This window comes from Pseudorca crassidens, chromosome 3 (assembly GCF_039906515.1).
Source record: "Pseudorca crassidens isolate mPseCra1 chromosome 3, mPseCra1.hap1, whole genome shotgun sequence".
Classification (NCBI taxonomy): domain Eukaryota; kingdom Metazoa; phylum Chordata; class Mammalia; order Artiodactyla; family Delphinidae; genus Pseudorca; species Pseudorca crassidens.
The window spans coordinates 117364374-117385546 of NC_090298.1; the positions used below are offsets into that span (position 1 = coordinate 117364374).

Sequence of the window (21173 nt, forward strand, 5' to 3'; positions counted from 1 at the left end):
CTGTTATAGCACGAAAGCACCCATAGACAATGCCTAAATGAATGTGTTCCAATAGAACTTTATTTATGGACATCAAAATTTTAATTTCATAGTATTTTCATGTCACAAAATATTCTTCTTTTTATTTTTTCAACCATTTAAAATGTAAAAGTCTTAACATTCAGGCCATAGTTTGCCGATGCCTGATTAGATAAGTAAAAATGTCAAAGAGTAACTTATGACTCAGAATGGTAAATTATAGTTTTGAGGAAAATGCTTTACTTAATTACCAGGACAACTGGACTTCATTGACAGATTCTTATGGTGAACCTTTTTTAGATAATTTCCACACAAATATGAGTAATTTGATGTGTTTTCTGTTTGTTTTGAGTTTTCATTATGATGTGAGGTGACCATTACCATGTTCCCCTGTCTGAAAAAAATATATTTTCTAGTACTAAGCAAAGCAAAACTATAAAGTAAGGCGAAAGTAATTTCTATAATGGCCTCCTGTGGATATTTTCATAGTGAAATTTGTTAATACCTTATAAAAGCATAATAGCTGCATTTTATTTTATTTTTTTAACATCTTTATTGGAGTATAATTGCTTTATAGTGGTGTGTTAGTTTCTGCTGTATAACAAAGTGATATATACATATATCCCCATATCTCCTCCCTCTTGCTTCTCCCTCCCACCCTCCCTATCCCACCCGTCTAGGTGGACACAAAGCATCGAGCTGATCTCCCTGTGCTATGTGTCTGCTTCCCACTAGCTATCTGTTTTACATTTGGTAGTGTATATATGTCCATGCCACTCTCTCACTTGTCCCAGTTTACCCTTCCCCCTCCCCCATCCTCATGTCCATTCTCTATGTCTAAGTCTTTATTCCTGTCCTGCCCCTAGGTTCTTCAGAACCTTTTTTTTTTTTTTTTAGATTCCATATATATGTGTTAGCATACGGTATTTGTTTTTCTCTTTCTGACTTCCTTCACTCTGTATTACAGTCTCTAGGTCCATCCACCTCACTACAAGTAACTCAATTTCATTTCTTTTTATGACTGAGTAATATTCCATTGTATATATGTGCCACATCTTCTTTATCCATTCATCTGTCAATGGGCATTTAGGTTGATTCCATGTCCTGGCTATTGTAAATAGAGCCACAATGAACATTTTGGTACATGACCCTTTTTGAATTATGGTTTTCTCAGGGTATATGCCCCGTAGTGAGATTGCTGGGTCGTATGGTAGTTCTATTTTTAGTTTTTTAAGGAACCTCCATACTGTTCTCCATAGTGGCTATATCAATTTACATTTCCACCAGCAGTGCGAGAGGGTTCCCTTTTCTCCACACCCTTTCCAGCAATAGCTGCATTTCAGTCAAACAAATGCCACATAAATCTATGGTTTTGCTTATTCTGGACATTTCATATAAATGGAATCAGACAGTATTTGGTCCTCTGTGACTGGCTTCTTGCAATTCATAGTGTTTTCAAGGTTCATCCATGTTGTAGCATGTATCAGTACTTCATTTATTTATTTTTTTACTGCTGCATAATATCCCATTATATAGATATACCACATTTTGTTTACCCATTTATTAGTTGATGGACATTTAGGTTGTTTCTATTTCATAGGTATACAAGTTTTTTGTTTGTTTTAACTTGGAATGCTTCATGAATTTGTGTTTCATCCTTATGCAGGAGCCCTGCTAATCTTCTCTGTGTTATTTCAATTTTTTTAGTATATATGGTGCTGAAGCAAGCATGGTGTACAAGTTTTTGTATGAATATGTTTTCATTGGGTATATATCTAGGAATGGAATTGCTAGATCATATGGCAGTTCTGTGTTTAACCATTTGAGAAACTTCTAGATTGTTTTCCAAGGTAGCGGCACCATTTTATGATCCTACCAGCAGTATATGAAGGCTTCGATTTCTTCATATCCTCACCATGATTTGTTTTATCTGTCTTTTTGTTGATTATAGGCATCCTAGTGACAGTGAAGTGGGTATCATTTTGATTTGATTTGCTTTTCCCTGATGGCTTGTGATATTGAGCATCTATCTCTTCATGTGTTTATTGGCCATTTGTATATGTTTGGAGAAACGTCTGTTCAGATCTTTTGCCCATTTTTTAATTGAGTTATTTGTCTTTTCATTATTGAGTTAACGAGTTCTTTATAAATTCTTGATACAAGCCCTTACCAGATAAGCAAAAATTTTTCACCATTTTATGGGTTGTCTTTTCACTTTATTGATGATCCCTTTGAAGCACAAAAACTTTTAATTTTGATTATGTCCAGCTTATCTATTTCTTCTTTTGTTGCTTTTATAAATGTGTGTTAAGACTGACATCTATGGGAAACCCCATGTATCATAAACAAAAATATCATTTCATTATTTATTTTAAATTACTGCCTTATTGATAAAATGAGATACCTACTTTATTTGCAGTCAAGAGAGGAGAGCAGAAAGCAGGCTCTTGCAGCTAAAAGAGAGAAAAGAAAAGAAAAGAGAAAAAAGAAAAAAGAGGAGCAGAAAAGGAAGCAGGAAGAAGATGAGGAAAACAAACCTAAGGAGAATTCAGAACTACCAGAGGATGAAGATGAAGAGGAGAATGATGAAGATGGTGAGAAATGAACCATCTGAATTAGTGATAAAATTCTTCTGTGTTTATCAACTTCATTTTGAGTGCTCTTTGCTCTCAAAACTCTCAAAACTAATTCTAGTTAAATATTCAGTTACTTTAAGCTGAAATAGACAGTTGACTTCCATAGTAAATACTTCTAAATATTTTACATTGTAAAGTGACACAGAGAAACTGAAGGGGGAAGGCAAGCACATAATTTGAAGACATTCAGTTGTAACTTAAGTTTCCCTGTAAAAACATTATGTATGTCCTAAAAGTGATACAGTAAGAGGTTTGCCAGCTTTTCTTCAGGTTCTTCTCTACCCTCTCCTTCCCCAGTTGGAAACTGGGAAGAGGTTCATTTCCTCAATAAATTTTTAACTAAGGTTCAGTCTTGAAGCTCTATAGGGTTGAGGTCCATTACTCTCAGAGTTGTTTATTGTACAGTCTGGCAGTGGTTGTAGTAGGCAAATAATTTTGCTCTATTTGACTTCTAATTCTAAAATGCTATTTGAAAAATTTCTTAAATTCAAACTATATTGTGATTTTTGTTTAGTTTATGAGACTAGCATTTCAGATCTTAAGAATGTTAATGTTTTATACCAAGTTAGACATCAAAATATGATATAGTATATTCTCACAACAGTAAAGATTTCTTTATTTACTAGTGAATACTGGTAAAAGGAAAATATGACCTAAGGGTCTGAATTATTATGAATTATTAGGTATATTCTGTCACAATTTGTTTTGAGATCTGTGGCTCTCAGTGTGATTTTTATCCTTTTTCATAATTTCAGTGGAGCAAGAAGTTCCCATAGAACCTCCTAGTGCGACCACCACCACCACAATCGGAATCTCTGCAACATCTGCAACATTCACAAATGTGTTTGGGAAAAAAAGGGCCAATGTTGTGACAACTCCCAGCACCAATCGGAAAAATAAGAAGAACAAAACAAAAGAGACCCCTCCCACTGCACATTTAATATTACCAGAACAACATATATCCTTAGCACAGCAAAAGGCAGATAAGAATAAAATAAATGGAGAACCCAGAGGTGGCGGTGCAGGTGGGAATAGTGATTCAGATAACTTGGACAGCACAGATTGCAACAGTGAGAGTAGTAGTGGTGGTAAAAGCCAAGAGTTAAATTTCACTATGGATGTGAATTCCTCTAGTGATAGGAGATACCCCTCACTGCTACTCCATTCCCAAGAAGAAAAGACAAGTACTGCTGCTTCCAAAACTCAGACACGGTAAAATTTTCTGACTTGTTAACTCTGCACCTACCTTTCCTTTTTCATGCCTGGCACAAGAACTTGAAGTAACATAAGTTGTATTGAACAATTGAAGTCTACCACATTACCTGTCTTCAGCATTTAAAACTGAAATTCACCAGTGTCCTCCTTATCATGTGCTAGTTATGCAATGAAATTGTTAGAACTTTTAACATTCAACTTTGAAGCTGAAAATATTAGCGTTCCTTGATTTTAACTATGTCATTTTTATTGATTATATATAGTTCTTTTGGCTTCTGAATCCATTTTAATACTAAAATAAATAATGGACTCTTTGCCCTATTTCTATTTTTCTGAATTGTTAATAATTTGATATGCCAAATTTTTTTTTAACAAGGTTTTTGGGTTTTTTTATATAAATTTATTTATTTAATTTTGGCTGCATTGGGTTTTGGTTGCTGCACGCGGGCTTTCTCTAGTTGTGGCGAGCGGGGGCTACTCTTCGTTGCGGTGCGCGGGCTTCTCATTGCAGTGGCTTCTCCTGTTGCAGGGCACGGGCTCTAGACACGTGGGCTCAGTAGTTGTGGCTCGCGGGCTCTAGAGCGCAGGCTCAGTAGTTGTGGTGAGCAGGCTTAGTTGCTCCACGGCATGTGGGATCTTCCCAGCCCAGGGCTCGAACCCGTGTCCCTGCATTGGCAGGTGGATTCTTAACCACTGCACCACCAGGGAAGCCCTGGTGTGCCAAATTTTAATTCAGATACTTCAGCAAATCTCTTGAGTTTCTATCTTAAAATTTATCATTTATTGGCCTTGATATTTCTCTTCTCAGACTTGAAGGTGAAGTGAATCCTAATTCCTTATCAACAACGTACAAGTCAGTGTCGTTGCCATTAAGCTCTTCAAACATAAAGCTGAATCTGACTAGCCCTAAAAGGGGGCAAAAAAGAGAGGAAGGGTGGAAAGAAGTTGTTCGAAGGTAAGTAGTATTAGTCTCGTCTTTTTAACTTTTCTCCTCTTGTGAGATGGTTATCCAGTTAATTAATGAATAATTTGAATGTGGTTATTATATTCAATTGCAATGCCATACTACATCCAGAGTAGGCTAAAGCAAAATTAGAAACAGTATGTAAATTTTGTATGCATATTTTATATGATACAAGAAATGTTGGCTTTAGAATAACAAAAAATATTTTATTAAAACATAAGACATACAGTTTACAGACAAACCATACAAAAAGGTCACAGGCTTCTTAAGGGGAAGATTCATTGACAGCAAAGTCATAATGCTATTTGTGAAGGCTATGATGTTTGTTTAATGGTCCCATTTTGATTCAGACAAGTTTGTCCATCTACAGCATTTAAATAAAGTTAGACTTCGCTAGAGAATCTATATCTGCTTTTAACCAATGCAGTTAGATCACCATAAAGAGTGGGGGGGAGCCCATAAAATTAAAACTACCTTCTCCCTCAAAAAAAATAAATAAATACAAGTACCAACACCCCTGCAGCTAACTTTGACAACTCCCTTCATTCACACTGCTTTATACTTAAACCATGATGGGGGAAATGAATAAAAGCAGACAGGAGCCATTGCTTTTAAATGTTTCACACAATCCAGAAGGTATTTCTAGCCTCTGCTCATGCTTTACAACAGGGAACCAGAATAAGACATAGGTTTGCTAATGTGCACTTAATCACCAAAGGACTAAGATGTCTGAGTTTTTATTCTGTAATTTTTCTAAGACTTTGTGTCCATTAAAAGCAAACAAAAAAGGAAGAAGTCTTGGCAGAACAGAAGTGATGCACACTTGATGATCAGATTGATTTAAGTATTATTCATGGCCTAGTCTATGCTCTAGCTTTCAAAATAGCTACATATTTTCTTCCCAGTTTGTCTACATTAGGATATTAAATTTTGATCATGAAATGTATTTTAGAGTCTACAATTGGGTATTCTTCTGGAAGGTATAGTTCAAAGTTTGAGGGTCCCTCCCTAGGAGGGAATCCTGGCAGTCAGCAGTGACCACATGAAAATAATGGGTGTTGCTCTCATTTGGTTCTGCCAGCAAACACTGGGTTTCCGTGATAATCCTGCAGGACACCCAGGCCATCTTGTCAGATCCCAAAATCAGCCTCTGGTGTTTTCTCACACAAGTGGAAGTCCCAGGCTCCACTTGTGGATTGCTTTTTATGTACAAATCTGAGGCTTTATTTTTTATTGCTAAGTAAAGTTGTTGACACTGATAAGCTGCCTTTATTCATTTTCAGTATAGAGTTTAACAATGTGGTATGCATTATTTTAATTTTGAAAGTATCAATATATGATCATTGCAGTTTAGTTAACATGTGATAGTTTATGCAGATTTGAATGCTGAGATCATGAGTGACTTAAATATAATTTTTTTAAATGGCAGTGTGTTTTTTACCTTCACTAAATTAAATTCAATATAATAAGAGGTCAGTTTCTAAAATAAAAACTTCTAGTAATTTCCTCTTTAAGGTTTGAGAAATACTATTCTACAAATGTTCATGAACATACTTACTGAGACATCTTTTTTTTTTTTAATTAATTAATTTATTTTTGGCTGCGTTGGGTCTTTGTTGCTGTGCGCGGGCTCTCTCTAGTTGCGGCGAGCAGGGGCCACTCCTCCCTGTGGTGCATGGGCTTCTCACTGCGGTGGCTTCTTGTGCTGCCGAGCACGGGCTCTAGGCGCGTGGGCTTCAGTAGTTGTGGCACGCAGGCTTAGTTGCTCCGTGGCATGTGGGATCCTCCCAGGCCAGGGATTGAACCCATATCCCCTGCATTGGCAGGCGGATTCCCAACCACTGGGCCACCAGGAAAGCCCGAGACATCTTTTTTAATAAACCTTTTGATTTCATAAGCTTATGTGTGGTCTTCATTTTGTAGGTCAAAGAAATTGTCTGTTCCAGCCTCAGTGGTTTCCAGGATAATGGGAAGAGGAGGATGCAACATCACTGCAATACAAGATGTTACTGGTGCCCATATTGATGTGGATAAACAAAAAGATAAGAATGGCGAGAGAATGATCACAATAAGGTAATTGTGAGATATACATATCGTTAGTTCTATGAGGAAATTAAATTTTATTAGAAGTACATTTTTGTTAGGTATGGTACAATCAAGAATTCTGTTTCATGATAAAGATTACCTAGTTTTGTATATTTTTGATCTTGTTCTGTTTTTTGTTTGTTTTCTCCCCAGGGGTGGTACAGAATCAACAAGATATGCAGTTCAACTTATCAGTGCACTTATTCAAGATCCTGCTAAGGAACTGGAAGACTTGATTCCTAAAAACCATATCAGAACACCTGCCAGCACCAAAGCCATCCATGCAAACTTCTCATCTGGAGTAGGCACCACAGCAGCTTCCAGTAAAAATGCATTTCCCTTGGGTGCTCCAAGTCTTGTAACTTCACAGGCAACAACATTATCTACGTTCCAGCCCACTAATAAACTTAATAAGAACGTTCCAGCAAATGTACGTTCTTCTTTCCCAGTTTCTCTACCCTTAGCTTATCCTCACCCTCATTTTGCCCTGCTGGCTGCTCAAACTATGCAACAGATTCGGCATCCTCGTTTACCCATGGCCCAGTTTGGAGGAACATTTTCACCTTCTCCTAACACTTGGGGACCATTCCCAGTGAGACCTGTGAATCCTGGCAACACAAATAGCTCTCCAAAGCATAATAATACAGGCCGTCTACCTAACCAGAACGGGACTGTTTTACCCTCAGAGTCTGCTGGACTAGCTACTGCCAGTTGTCCTATCACTGTCTCTTCTGTAGTTGCTGCCAGTCAGCAACTGTGTGTGACTAATACCCGGACTCCTTCATCAGTCAGAAAGCAGTTGTTTGCCTGTGTGCCTAAGACAAGTCCTCCAGCAGCAGTGATTTCCTCTGTGACAAGCACTTGTAGTTCCCTGCCTTCTGTCTCCTCTGCACCTATCACTAGTGGGCAAGTTCCCACCACATTTCTGCCTGCAAGTACTCCTCAAGCACAGCTTTCTTCACAAAAGACGGAGTCTTTCTCTGCCATGCCAGCCCCCAAAGAGAAAGTGTCCACACAGGACCAGTCCATGGCAAACCTGTGTACCCCCTCTTCAACTGCCAACAGCTGCAGTAGCTCTGCCAGCAACACCCCAGGAGCTCCAGAAACTCACCCATCTGGTAGTCCCACTCCTCCCTCCAATAACACACAGGAGGAAACACAGCCATCCAGTTTGTCTGATTTAAGTCCTATGTCAATGCCTTTTGCATCTAATTCAGAACCTGCTCCATTGACTTTGGCATCACCTAGATTGGTTGCTGCTGATAATCAGGATACCAGTAATTTACCTCAGTTAGCTGTACCAGCACCTCGAGTTTCTCATCGAATGCAACCCAGAAGTTCTTTTTACTCGGTGGTACCAAATGCAACTATACACCAGGATCCCCAGTCTATTTTTGTGACAAATCCAGTTCCTTTAACACCACCTCAAGGCCCACCAGCTGCAGTGCAGCTTTCTTCAGCCATGAACATTATGAATGGTTCTCAGATGCACATTAACCCAGCAAATAAATCTTTGCCACCTACGTTTGGCCCAGCCACACTTTTCAATCACTTCAGTAGTCTTTTTGACAGCAGTCAGGTGCCAGCTAACCAGGGTTGGGGAGATGGTCCACTGTCCTCACGAGTTACTGCAGATGCCTCTTTCACTGTTCAGTCAGCGTTCCTGGGTAACTCTGTACTTGGACACTTGGAAAACGTGCACCCTGACAACTCCAAGGCACCTGGCTTCAGATCACCTTCCCAGCGAGTTTCTACTAGTCCAGTTGGTAAGTTATTATAACTATCATTACCTCACAGTTTGGGGCTTTAACAACATAATCTAACCTTCCAAAGTAATAAAGCATTTATTTTGTACATAATATTGCATGATCTTTTAAAGAAATGAAGGTGTGTCATAAATAGTAAAGACCCCTTAATGACTGCTGATTGAGTGGCCAAAATGTAGGTAAGTCACTCACATATGAGCTGCTTTATATTGTCTTTTATGATCTCTCTGCACCTTATTTCAAGGAAGTTATACCTTGTGTCAGTCCTTTTTCTGAGAATTGGTATAAGATGATATTAATAAAAAAGGACTCATAGGATGCTTCAAGCATTCCAAATTTACAGACATTTTTTAAATCATAGTGATTGCCTGCATTTCTGAGATTAAAAAGTTTGGGTTACGAAGGTGTTTAGGTTACCGTCCATAATCTACATTCTTTGTTTTCAGTCTTGGGTGCTCAGAATGAATATTAAATGATGTCATAACTCTATATTATTTATATTAGATGGAGCTATTTGAAGAGATCCAGTCATGTATAGGCTCATATTTAACCAAAAAAAAAACATTTTGAATCAGCTGTTTGTTCTTTGAAATTAGAAATTAGCTGCTGAGGCAGTATAAGAAAGATTTAGAAAGATAAGAGGCTAGTGGTGGCTTGGAGATATTTGGAAAACCAGAATCTATTTTCCAGAGTCTAAGGGCCAAATTTTAGTCCAATCTCTTTGCTCTATTCTGAAAAACAAATTAGAAATTGTGGCTGACCTAGAATGGGGGTAATAAGAACTAGTGCCACTTCGCATTTTTCTTCCAGTTGAAAAACTGTCCCATAGCCCATCTTTCCTTTTTGCTAATTATAAACTGATCTAGGTTGTTTAAAATTTGTGAGTTTATGGATATGGCATAGCCTTAGCTTTTCTATCAGATATGTTTCCATTTACTTATCTTTTCAGGAAAACATAGCTGTTACGTCATCTTTTGAATAGAAATAAAGCTTGCATAAGACAGTCTGTGGTCCAAAATATTCTCTTGGATTTTTTTTCTTATTTTCTATAAATAGGTATCTATTTTAACTTTTCATTTTGGCAGACTAATAAAAAGGTTTTCAGAGGCCCCAGAATGAAAGAAGAGCTCATTGCCAGTGCTCAGACTGTGGTAAAAATTAATTTTTTAATTAATCCTTGACTTGATTGGCACTAACTAATACGTGAAATTAGAGTGCCTTAGCTAGAGTGGGACTTCAGATCTCTCATATTCCAGTGTTTGAGCTCTTTGCACTCCACATTCTATATCCCAGAAGATGTGCAGATTATGAATGGCTGGAGAAAAGAAAGTCAAGGAAATCATCCATCTAGTTTGGTAGCAAACAAGGTTTGGGAACCTGAATTATTCAGATCTATAACATCAAAATTATTTATTACTAGTTAAAAAATAATTTTTTAAAAAAGCAAGCATTAATCCTTGACCTTCCTTCCAGGGTCCAGAATTGATTAAGCTTGGCTTCATTTCTTAACTGCCTGGGTGGTTTCTTTTGTTGATGCTCTTCTTTCATGGATATAGTTTAGTTTTCCTAGTTTGCAGGTAAGAAATAGTGATACTTAAAAAGACGGGAAAGCATGTGGAGAAACTGGAACCTTCAAACACTGCTGGTAGAAACTTAAAATGGTACATCATTTGGAAAAACAGTTCAACAGTTCCTCAAAAAGTTAAAAAGAGTTACCATATGATCCAGTAATTCTGTTCCTAGGTATATCCAAGAGAAAACATGTGTCTACACAAAGACTGGTACATAAATGTTCATAGCAACACGATTCCTAAGAGCCAAAATGTGGAAACAGTCCAATGTCCATCAGCTGATGAATGGAAAAACAAAATGTGGTATATCTGTATAAGATATTATTCTTAGTATAATGTATATTCTATATTATGAGATACAATGAAAGAAATAAAGTACTCATTTGTGCTACAACATGGGTAAACTGAAAACATTTTGCTGAGTGAAAGAAGCCAGTCACAAAAGACCACATATTATATAATTCTTTTTATATAAAATTTCCAGAATAGGCAAATCTAGAGAGACAGAAAATATATTAGTGGTTGCTTAGAGGTTCAGATATGGGGTAAAGGAGGATGGAGAGTGACAGATAATGCATACAGAGATTCTTTTAGGGTAGACAGAAATGTTCTAAAATTGATTGTGGTGATGGTTGTACAACCCTGTGAATATACTAAAAGTCTTTGAATTATATACTTTATAGATGAATAAGACCTGCTTGAAAAGTTTTGAATTTTTTATGTTGATATTAACTACTTTTTTCTGAAATGAGTACCTATAATCCTTTTCCAGATCCTTGACCTCTTTCCCTAAAATGTTCTCCAGAGAAAGCAATGGAATTTGAGAATACTGCTAAATTCAGACTCATGCAAACTAGATAGAAACTTTGATGTAGTTTGCAGCTGTTGATTTTTTTTTTAATCAGATGGAATACTGAAATTATCTTTAGTTGAATAGTATGCTTTCCTTCCATGTTAGGAAGCAAACATTGGTAGGTTTTGTTACTCATCTTGCACAGGAAATGACTATAGTTATATAGATGAACAGCTATATTTCTAAGTGATGGGTAACACAACATGCTCTTATTTCATGTCCCCTCCAATGAAAGCTTTGAGATTTATCTAGAACATACTCCAGGTGACTGCCATTCCTAAACATTGGGCTCACATTTCTATATTTAGTCCTGCTTGGTGATATTCTTCTGAACTGTAAGAAAAAAATAGTTTGGGGACATACAGTATGATATAAATGGATTCTTATTGCTGTGATCCACAAAATAAACTGCATTCTTTCTTCTTTTTTAAAGAGGAATTAGGTAAGCTTTGGACATTCATTTTTAAAGCCTTGGCTAATTTGATGTCTTGGACCTGTTTTTATTTCAGGGTTACCATCCATTGACCCATCAGGCAGCTCCCAATCTTCCTCTTCTGCTCCTCTGACAAGTTTTTCCGGCATACCAGGAACTCGGGTTTTCCTGCAAGGGCCAGCTCCCGTTGGGACTCCCAGTTTCAACAGACAACATTTTTCTCCCCACCCTTGGACAAGCGCCTCAAACTCATGTAGGAATCCTGGAGGAACTCTTCCCAAACAGTCTTGAATAAGTTATTAAACCATTTGTTTCAGGGAACGCTATATTGTAACTTTAGTAATCTAAATTGTATGCGAATACCCAAGGTTTGTATTGCAGTCATGTCAAAAATTATCAGTCATTTATAGGATAGAAAACTTGAGAAGGGTCAGGCTATTCTTCCAAGCCAGAATTGAGATTACACTGAGACTTGGATCAAGAAAAGAGGCACTGGGCTTCCCTGGTGGCGCAGTGGTTGAGAGTCCGCCTGCCGATGCAGGGGACACGAGTTCGTGCCCCGGTCCGGGAAGATCCCACATGCCGCGGAGCGGCTGGGCCCGTGAGCCATGGCTGCTGAGCCTGCACGTCCAGAGCCTGTGCTCCGCAATGGGAGAGGCCACAACAGTGAGAGGCCCGTGTACAGCAAAAAAAAAAAAAAAGAAGAGGCACTACAAGTAGTTTTATAAGACCCTTTGGGGACAGTATTGTGAAATAATTTCTTAGGTCTGAAAAGAAGTTGAATTTAAGTATCTGGTCAGTTTGGTATGATTCCTCATTTATTTTTACATTTGAGGAAACTGTATGATTGCCATTTATAAGTGAAAATATTCCTCTGTTCTGACTTATTTCAATATTTAGAACAGATGAAGTTCTAAAAGGATTTGAACAGGATTTGATTTTTTTTAAATGAGCATCATGAGAAAGTCAGTGAGTATTGGCCCTTTGACAAGGAAAACTACCCATATTACCTGAGAGTCCCATTAAGAAACAAAGCTGTGAATTGAATCCTACAATGCTTCACTAACATTTAACCTTCCTTCCTTATGGGGAAAAATAAGAGGCTGTAGAAAGAGAAAAAAGAAAACAGCTAATAATTACAGAGGACCAGCAGCTATTTTCCAGATAATATGATAGTTACCGTGCAAACATAGCCACATTTAAGTTAATTTAAAATGTGACAATATATGTTTTGAGAAGATTTTTTAGAACTACAGTAAGGGGAATTCCCTGGTGGTCCAGTGGTTAGGACTCTGCGCTTTCACTGCCTTGGGCCCACGTTCAAACCCTGGTGGGGAAACTAAGATCACACAAGCCAGCAGAACTACAATAAGAATAAATACGACCTTCTTCCTTTCTAGCCTTGTTCAGTTCAATTTGAAAAAATTCTTTAGACTAGTCTGTACTTACTATATTTTTAGACTATTTGTTTATACTTACTACAGGCAGAAGTAGTATAGGATAATATTTATAGAACTTATATATATATTTTTTAATTTACTTATATATTTGGTTGTACCAGGTCTTAGTTGCAGGAGGTGGGCTCCTTAGTTGTGGCATGCAAACTCTTAGGTATGGCATGCATGTGGGATCTAGTTCCCTGAGCAGGAATCGAACCTGGGCCCCCTGCATTGGGAGCATGGAGTCTTAACCACTGCTCCACCAGGGAAGTCCCTGTATATTTTCATTTGAATGATCTTGTAAAATGAAAATTTTTTTCCAGAACCTATGTTGTGGAACAGATCTTTCCAACAAGGTTTCTCATATTCTTATAATTAGTTTTTATATGTAATAAAACAATAGAGAAATATTTTGCCACCAGGTGACTCTCCTATTCCATCTGTTTCTTCGGGATCATCTTCACCTCTTTCAGCCACTTCTGCCCCACCAACATTGGGCCAACCGAAAGGAGGCAGTGCCAGTCAGGATCGAAAGATACCTCCCCCCATTGGAACAGAGAGACTAGCCCGGATTCGGCAAGGAGGGTCTGTTGCACAAGCCCCTGTGGGGACCAGTTTTGTTGCTCCTGTTGGACACAGTGGAATCTGGTCATTTGGCGTCAATGCCGTGTCAGGTACAGTTACAGCGTCCTCTGTCTGGAGGGATATCTCGAGTAAGTTGTGGGATTTTGCCATTTAAACTTAGTTCCTGCACTTAACCAGTAAGGTTGTTTAAACCTTTGAGGAGTTCAGTCCAGTCTCAAAGTCTGGAATGTTAGTTTGGAGTATACATAATAATAGATGTAATATGTATGATAGTAATATATATAAAATAATAAATACAGACTTGATTAGAAGTAAAAGATTCAAAGCATACTTCCTTTCCTTCTTAAGCTTTTCATTATAGAATAGGACAATCATTTGATTTCTTTCAGAGAGCACTTAATCTTTTGCAGGACAGGTAGAGTGTTTGGGGTATTCAGAGTACTCCACCCAGTTTTCCAGGAACTTGTATTTTGGTTTGCAAAGATTTTCATGAATGTGTCCTGAGCTTCTCAAAGGAATGCTTTTGATTAAATTTAGTATGAAAAAATCCAGTGGTAATGTTTTATTTTATTCCAAATAAATATCTAACCTTGATCTCATTTCTTCTTTCTAGAAGGCTTATCAGGTTGGTCACAGTCTGTGATAGGGAACCATCCAATGCATCAACAATTATCAGACCCAAGCACATTCTCTCAGCATCAACCAATGGAGAGAGATGATTCTGGAATGGTAGCCCCCTCTAACATTTTTCATCAGCCTATGGTAAGCAGTTTTGTGGATTTTTCTAAAGTGAGCTGACAAACATCATTGTAACTTGTTTAACACATTGCCAGCTAATGTAGTCACATGTTAAGGAGGAATTTGTACTGAAATAATTCTCCCTTTTGGTATAACTAGTTTGTTTCTATGACTTTGCCAGATCTTTTATCCAGTTTCAAAAGTGGATTATGTTGTTTACATTAGTTTGTCCTCAAACTATCCTGAAGAAGCCCCCGTCTTCCCTCCAAAACCTGAGAGATTTGGGTTTTGCTGCTTTGCATTTGGCTGCCACAGCTTAGAGAGAAGCCTCTTCCTCTCTGAAAAGCTGGCTGTGAGCTCCCCATTGCCCTCTTGTCTCCTCTGAGAGCTTCCAGGCTGCCATAAAGCCAGATTGTGGCTGCAAGCAATCATGTAGAATTCCCCTTTTCTTGGCAGAAGCTTATTAGTAAATCCTAAATATGGAAAGTTGAGGGTATTATATGTGTCCATCAAGTATTGGGAATTTCCTGATGATTTGATATTGGATTTAGTTGTTTTGTTTTTCTGTTCTCATTGAAAAATGTTGCTGACACAAATAACCACTTTTGGTTTCCCAAGACTGTACAGTGTTGCTATACTTACAGGATACTCTGGAGTTCTTTGAATGAAGGGAAATAAGAATCTATGCTGGTATTGTGGAATCATCATTTACAATCACTTCATGATTACACCTTTCTGCTGTTTTAGGGTCTACCAATTTCCATGTATGGAGGCACCATAATACCCTCCCATCCTCAGCTTGCTGATGTTCCAGGAGGCCCTCTGTTTAATGGACTTCACAACCCAGATCCTGCTTGGAACCCTATGATAAAAGTTATTCAAAATTCAACTGAATGCACTGATGCCCAGCAGGTAAAATGGACTTAATGCTCTTTTATTTTTCAGATTTATGATGTCATTCTTTTAATTCTTTGGGTAGTGCAAGTTCTGAATATCAAAAATCATGACATCTGACTACCTTGAACTGAATTAAGTTTTTCAATATCAAGATGATGCTACTTAACATTTTATCTCATGTATGTGTATTCTTCCTAGGCAGAAACAGTGAATTACCATTGCATTTATATATTCATTTTGTAAATGTCTAAAGATTCCTAATTAGAAATTCCAATTTTTCCTCCCCCTTTTCAGATTTGGCCTGGCACGTGGGCACCTCATATTGGAAACATGCATCTCAAATATGTCAACTAAGTTAGAAGGTCTTACTCTTTAGCCTTGTTTGAGAAACTTTTGACCTTGGAAGAACCCTGGGGATTTTTTTTAATGTGCCTAAGAAATATTCTCTGAGGCTTTAGCAATGGAAATTTGATTGCCCATTGTATATGAACAAAGTGATTTCCTATCCATCTGATTATGTTCTCTGGTTAGTTTAGCCATTTTGAAATTAGTGCTTTGGGCTAAACATACTGAATGCGATTTGTATGCAGAAGAGAATTAGATGATTACATGTTTCAACCTTTTAGGGTGGTAAATACATGTACAATTGTTTACATACTTAAAATGAAAAGGTTGAGTAAATTTCTTGTCATATAGTGGCTCTACTTAATGTGGCCTGTATTAATGTGAAATATTTACCAGAATATTCAATAAAAAGATGAACAGTGTTTAGAAGTGGGGTGTGATCCTTTCAGTGGTCATGCAGGTACTACCCAATCCACAATCATACTGAACCAGGTTGTTAATACCATATTTGTGATAGGCTTCTCACATTTTACACTTTAGAGTCCATTCTTAGCCTGCCTTGAAAAAGCACTTTTAAGACTAGTTGTATACTTATTCTGTGTTAAACATTCCTTGTTCTTTTGTTCTCTTCTGTATCATTTTAAAAGTGAGAATGTTTCAAGCCCCTGCAATGTGTCTTGTCTGACTTTAGCAGATAGGCCATTAAAAGGTTTAGCTCTTTGTGGATCATGAGTATGTCAATAAGAACAACAGGATTTCAGTCAGATGACACTGAAAAAACTTAGGGACACCCAAATCATCCTTCAGATTCCTTTTGTGCTTCCTGACTTTTTAATCTAAAGATTATATTGGTTATAGGTGTTTAAGTTTTATTTGGGTTGGGACATAGGAGGGGGTGGGGGTGACTCCTTTAATTTTGTTGTATTGTTGAATCAGCTGAATAATGTCTATAAATATGTGACTAATTCTGGGCTTAGTTCCATGAAGAGCCAATATGGTCAACAGGCTGAACTCATGAACACTGGAATGGAGTGCTTTGGCCAAACTATAGGCTATGCCAAGAATCTGATGCAGTAGAGAAGAAAAAACTAGCCCAATGAAAAGAACAGTCATCAACTTGACTGTTCATGTTTTAATATGGTTGAATTACCTGGTCTTAGATAAAAGCGAGCTAAAAAAGAAAACAAGAAAATGTTTGAGGTGATAGAGGAGCCAAAACACACATTAAGGCAAAGAAGGATGCACAGAAAGATAATAACTAGGGGCAGAACCATACCAGAAGCACTTTTCTATTCTCCTACCAACAGAAGTTCTTAATCTTCTCTCCCTTGCTCCTAGAGCTGCCACTAGATGAGACACACCATGTTTGTTCTGTGTTAGACATACCTGGTTGGTTTGTCTTCCATATCATTTTACATATGAGAGTGCTTCTGTAAGCTCATTTCTTATTTTCTGTTTTGAATGGATTTGGAAATTATCACTGGTATTGAAGCTGCTGCCTTTGTAATGCTTAATAACCACATCAAGTAGTCTCAAGAGACCCCCTTGAGGGGACCAAAGGACCCCTGGGATCACCTACATATCTTGCTGTTTCCACTTACCACTAATAACCAAAAAAATCACCTAATATTAGTGAAATGAATGAAACTACTCTTGATGAAACATATACTAGAGAGAGATAATATTAAGTAAATTATTCAGTGGGACAAAAAGTGAGTTTTGTTCTATCTTAACTATTTAAAGTACACTTGAATTATTGGAAGAGCTCTTCCAATATCTTCTACACCTTGAGGACAACAGAATGAGAAATTTTATCTCTGATCAGGAACTAGAACCCATAAGAAGAGGACGCAATTATGAGAAACCCCTAGAAGGATTAGGAAAAAACGAGCTGTGCAGTTTGTAGCAGTTATTTAGGATACTCTACTTCCTGCCCTCTTACCACCACTGCCTTCTTTTCTTTCTATTTGAATCCCAGTAACCTACTCCCCACTCCATTTTGCCTGCTAATCTCTTCCTCTGTCTTGCCTCTTCCTGGCATTACTTTACTGCTATTTTACCAACCTGAACCTTGGATTAAACCTAGCTCAGGTAAGAACTTAATTACTTTCAGAATATACAAGGGATTTGTGGGGAGGCAGAACGGGTAGAGTGGAACAAGAGTCAGAAACCTAAATTCTGTTTTCATTTCTGCCACTTTAAGCTATATGACCATAGGCAAATCATTTCTCATCTCTGGGCTTCACATTCATCATCTGTAAATGAAACAATGTAAATGAACTCAAAAGGGTCTCCTAGTTCTAACAGATTCTCTTGTCTTGTGAATGAGAATGTATGGTATGGGACTACTAGAAGCCAGTACATTGCTGAGATTTGAGGGCCCCTACCATTTGTTCTTACATGGAATCAAAAATCTGCTGTTGTGAGAGCCATTATTGATTTTGGGAATTTAGTGGAGGCAGAAGAAAACCTTGCACACCCATAGTGAGCCCTCAAGTCATTAAGAAACATCCTGCTGAAAAAAAAAAAAAGGAAAAGAAAAGAAACATCCTGCTGAGGCATAGATCAAGCCCTATGAGAATAACAGCTCATTCAAGGAACAAAACTGTATCATCAAGGTTTCTGGACCCACTTATTTCAAGTAGTGTTCAATGTAATGAAATACCACCACCAATAAAATTCTTGATGTTTTTAAGACCCTTTAAACCTATTGTGGCTACAGTGTGCTGACTTGCCCTTTTATAGGCCAGTCTGCTTCCTTCAGTCCCTGCTCTCAAAGGGGAAATCTCATCACCTCAACTAACGAGACCGAAGAAGAGAGTTGGACAGCCAATGGTGGCCTCTCCTAACCAGAGGTAAGAAATCTCAGGACTTGGAACTGTAGTTTCCATCTTACAGATTCTGGCCAAGTCCTCTTTCCAATGTCAAAGTTAGTACAGGAGGGTACCATCCTTAGTTTGAGGTAGCTTTTAGAAGGGGAAAGGCTGGTCATATTAGAGTTTCAAGCCAAATAGAGGAGTACAAGTAGTATACATGGTTCTGTCCAACTGTTTAAGACCTTTGTACCACATTGTAAACCCAGGAAGAGGCAAACAAACTGTAGGAAAACAGCTTCTGAACATCTTGTTCTCTAACTAGCCCTAGAGCTCTTCTACTAAGAATTGTGGATGGTTGTGACGTCTTCCCAGTGGACCCTGTCCTGGGGTGAGGGACTCTGATAATGCTGCATTTTCTATTCCTCAAAGATTTGTCACCATGTGTCAGTGTTATTTGACAGGTTACTTTACCTTCACTCTCTCCTGTAGGAAATGGGTGAGAGAAACTTGAGTGTGTTAAGACCACCTCCAAAAAAGGGCAGGAGCTTGGGCTTGAAGACCTAATTTGGAAAACAAGATTGTGAATCTAGTGCTCAGATTGCAAACCTATTTTGTGACTACTTTTCACCTCTTCCTGTTTTATCTTAATGGTACTGATGTGAGTTCAAAGTAATTTGCCTGGTGGCAGAGACCTGGTATTCCCCTACAGGTTTAATCAGATCTCTGGGGTTGGGACGTGAGCATAAGTTTTTTTTTCTTTTTTGGAAGCTTCTATACTCTAATGGGCAATCAGTGTTGAAAAACCTCTGATTTAAACTCTTCGTCCTTCATCCTGGTTGAATGGATGATGAATCTGGTTTTCTCTCTAAAACCAACTGCCTATTCTCTAGTTCCCCAGCCCTTATAGCACACAGTGTCTCAAAAAAAAGTAAGCTTCTAGTAGTACTCTTACAGTAGTAAGACTGCTATAAGTCTGTAACTGCTGCTGTTGTTTTATAATAAAGATTAATAGAAGGATCACTTCCACACTGATCCTTCTTGAAAACCTTTGACACTTCTAGTTCTACTCTCACTGGTCTTTCTCAGTCTCCTTCAGTGAAATCCTCTTCCTCCACTACCCCTTAAATAAATGTTGATATGCTCAGGTCTCTTCTTTTGGTGTATCTTCTCCCCAGGTAATCTCATCCCACATTCTTGGATTTTACTCCACGCAAATCTGAATCACTTGCCCAGAGTTCTCCCTCTGTAGCTTCAGACCTGTATATCTGGCTTCTTACTGTGCTTCTCCATCTGAACATTCCACACACATTATATATTCCCCAATATAAGATATGCTCCTCCCCTTGTTTTCCCTATTATATTAGGTGGTACTACTAGCTACCAAGACTCTCAAGTCAGAAGATTGGGAATTATGCTGGCTTATCTCCTCTCCCACCCCACCCTTAAATCAGTCACTTACCCTTCCTCCTTTGTGTATCTGTATCCCCTCCACTTCTCTCCATCCTCGCAGCAACTGCCTTTTTGCCTACCCTATTTCACTAGGCTGGAGTCTGCACCTCCAGTCTCACTGTCCTCCACCCCATCTCCCACTCCCCTCACTAGACTACTTACCTTGCTTAAAAGTTGAGTTGTCATAGATGGTTCCTCCACAATCTGATCCCAAGCCTTACCCTCCAGCACTTCATTGCTAAGACACTTTATTTAGGCATACACCACTTTGTAAAAGGCTCAAAAAACTTTTTGGAACAATAAAGTATACATATCCTTGCTACCTGAAATGTGATTCTGAGGACATGCAGACCTAAGGGTCTGCATCACCTGGGATTTTATTAAAAACCCAGAATTTCAAGTCCCACCTACTGTATCCGAATCCTCATTTTAACAAAATCTGCAGGTGCTTTATGTGCACATTAAAGTTTGAGAAGCAATGACTTGTAGTCTTTTTTTAAATGAGTCAAGAAATCAGAGCTGAGGGGAAATCTGATGAAGCCAGTGCTGAAGTAATACTGATAAATGCATGAAGTCAGGTGGTCTACAATTAATTGGTGGTGGGGTGGCATTGCTGAGGGTATAGTGATTCTTAGGAAGCCAAACAGCAGACAACTGGGTCAAGTCGAGATTTTTTGTGTATACAGGACTAAACTTAGTACTTACTCTCCCACCACCTCTCTCCTGCCTCCTTTCATATCACTGTGCCTACATCAAAAAATCTTCTCTTTAAAGGCCAGACTCTCTGATCTTACTTTCCAGAAGGCTAAAGACCAAGCCCTCCTTACCAGCCCCCAGTCCTTCCTTAGTTTCCTGAGGTTAGCTGTGACAGAGAGATCAAAGAACTGGACTCTCCTATCTTCCAACCTTTATTCATCCTTTAATCAGTCCAGGTATCACTTATTCCAGAAAGCCCACTCTCCCTCCCTGACCTACCCTGATGGCTGTGCACCAGGCCTTCAAGGCACTTTTCACCCTGTACTGAAATTGATTAATGGGAGGCATTATACAGCTGTGCCTAGGGGCACATGCTCGAATCAGACACACTGAGGTATGAATCCCAGCTCTCCCTCCTACAAAATCCGTGACTTTGAACCATGACTTAACCTTTCTGGACTTTGGTATCGTCACCTGTAAAATGTGGCTAATAACAGTGCTTTACTGTCCAAAACTGTTGAGAGGAATGGATGAATTAATATATGGCAATAACGTGCGCCATACCTCACCTGTCCCCAGCGCCCGCTATAAACAGTAAATAGCTGAGTAGCTGCCTCGCTCATAGGCATAGGAAGGCTGGCCAATTTGGGGCCAGGAGGAACTGGAG

The 21173-nt window shown here is 38.4% G+C and overlaps 1 protein-coding gene and 1 non-coding gene across 11 annotated transcripts in view; one reads left to right on the plus strand and one right to left on the minus strand.

Moving 5' to 3' along the window:
• ANKHD1 (ankyrin repeat and KH domain containing 1) overlaps positions 1–21173 on the plus strand; it is a 123479-nt gene that overhangs the window by 98244 nt on the left and 4062 nt on the right. For 5 of the 10 annotated variants that reach the window (XR_010942141.1, XM_067731956.1, XM_067731957.1 and 2 more), the window contains 10 exons: positions 2438–2612; positions 3410–3866; positions 4678–4824; positions 6757–6906; positions 7072–8684; positions 11618–11794; positions 13403–13654; positions 14179–14327; positions 15051–15215; positions 18291–18400. Coding sequence is in view for 9 of the 10 variants with exons in the window: in XM_067731956.1 (XP_067588057.1) it covers positions 2438–2612; positions 3410–3866; positions 4678–4824; positions 6757–6906; positions 7072–8684; positions 11618–11794; positions 13403–13654; positions 14179–14327; positions 15051–15215; positions 18291–18400 (3395 nt within the window). In the remaining variant the exon portion in view is untranslated. Of the gene's footprint in view, positions 1–2437; positions 2613–3409; positions 3867–4677; positions 4825–6756; positions 6907–7071; positions 8685–11617; positions 11795–13402; positions 13655–14178; positions 14328–15050; positions 15216–15494; positions 15975–18290; positions 18401–21173 lie in introns of those variants that run through there. The other 5 variants (XM_067731950.1, XM_067731952.1, XM_067731953.1 and 2 more) reach the window with 3 other exon arrangements.
• Positions 1640–1749, minus strand: LOC137222833 (U6 spliceosomal RNA). The gene has a single exon (XR_010942624.1). It is a non-coding gene; the product is annotated as a U6 spliceosomal RNA (small nuclear RNA).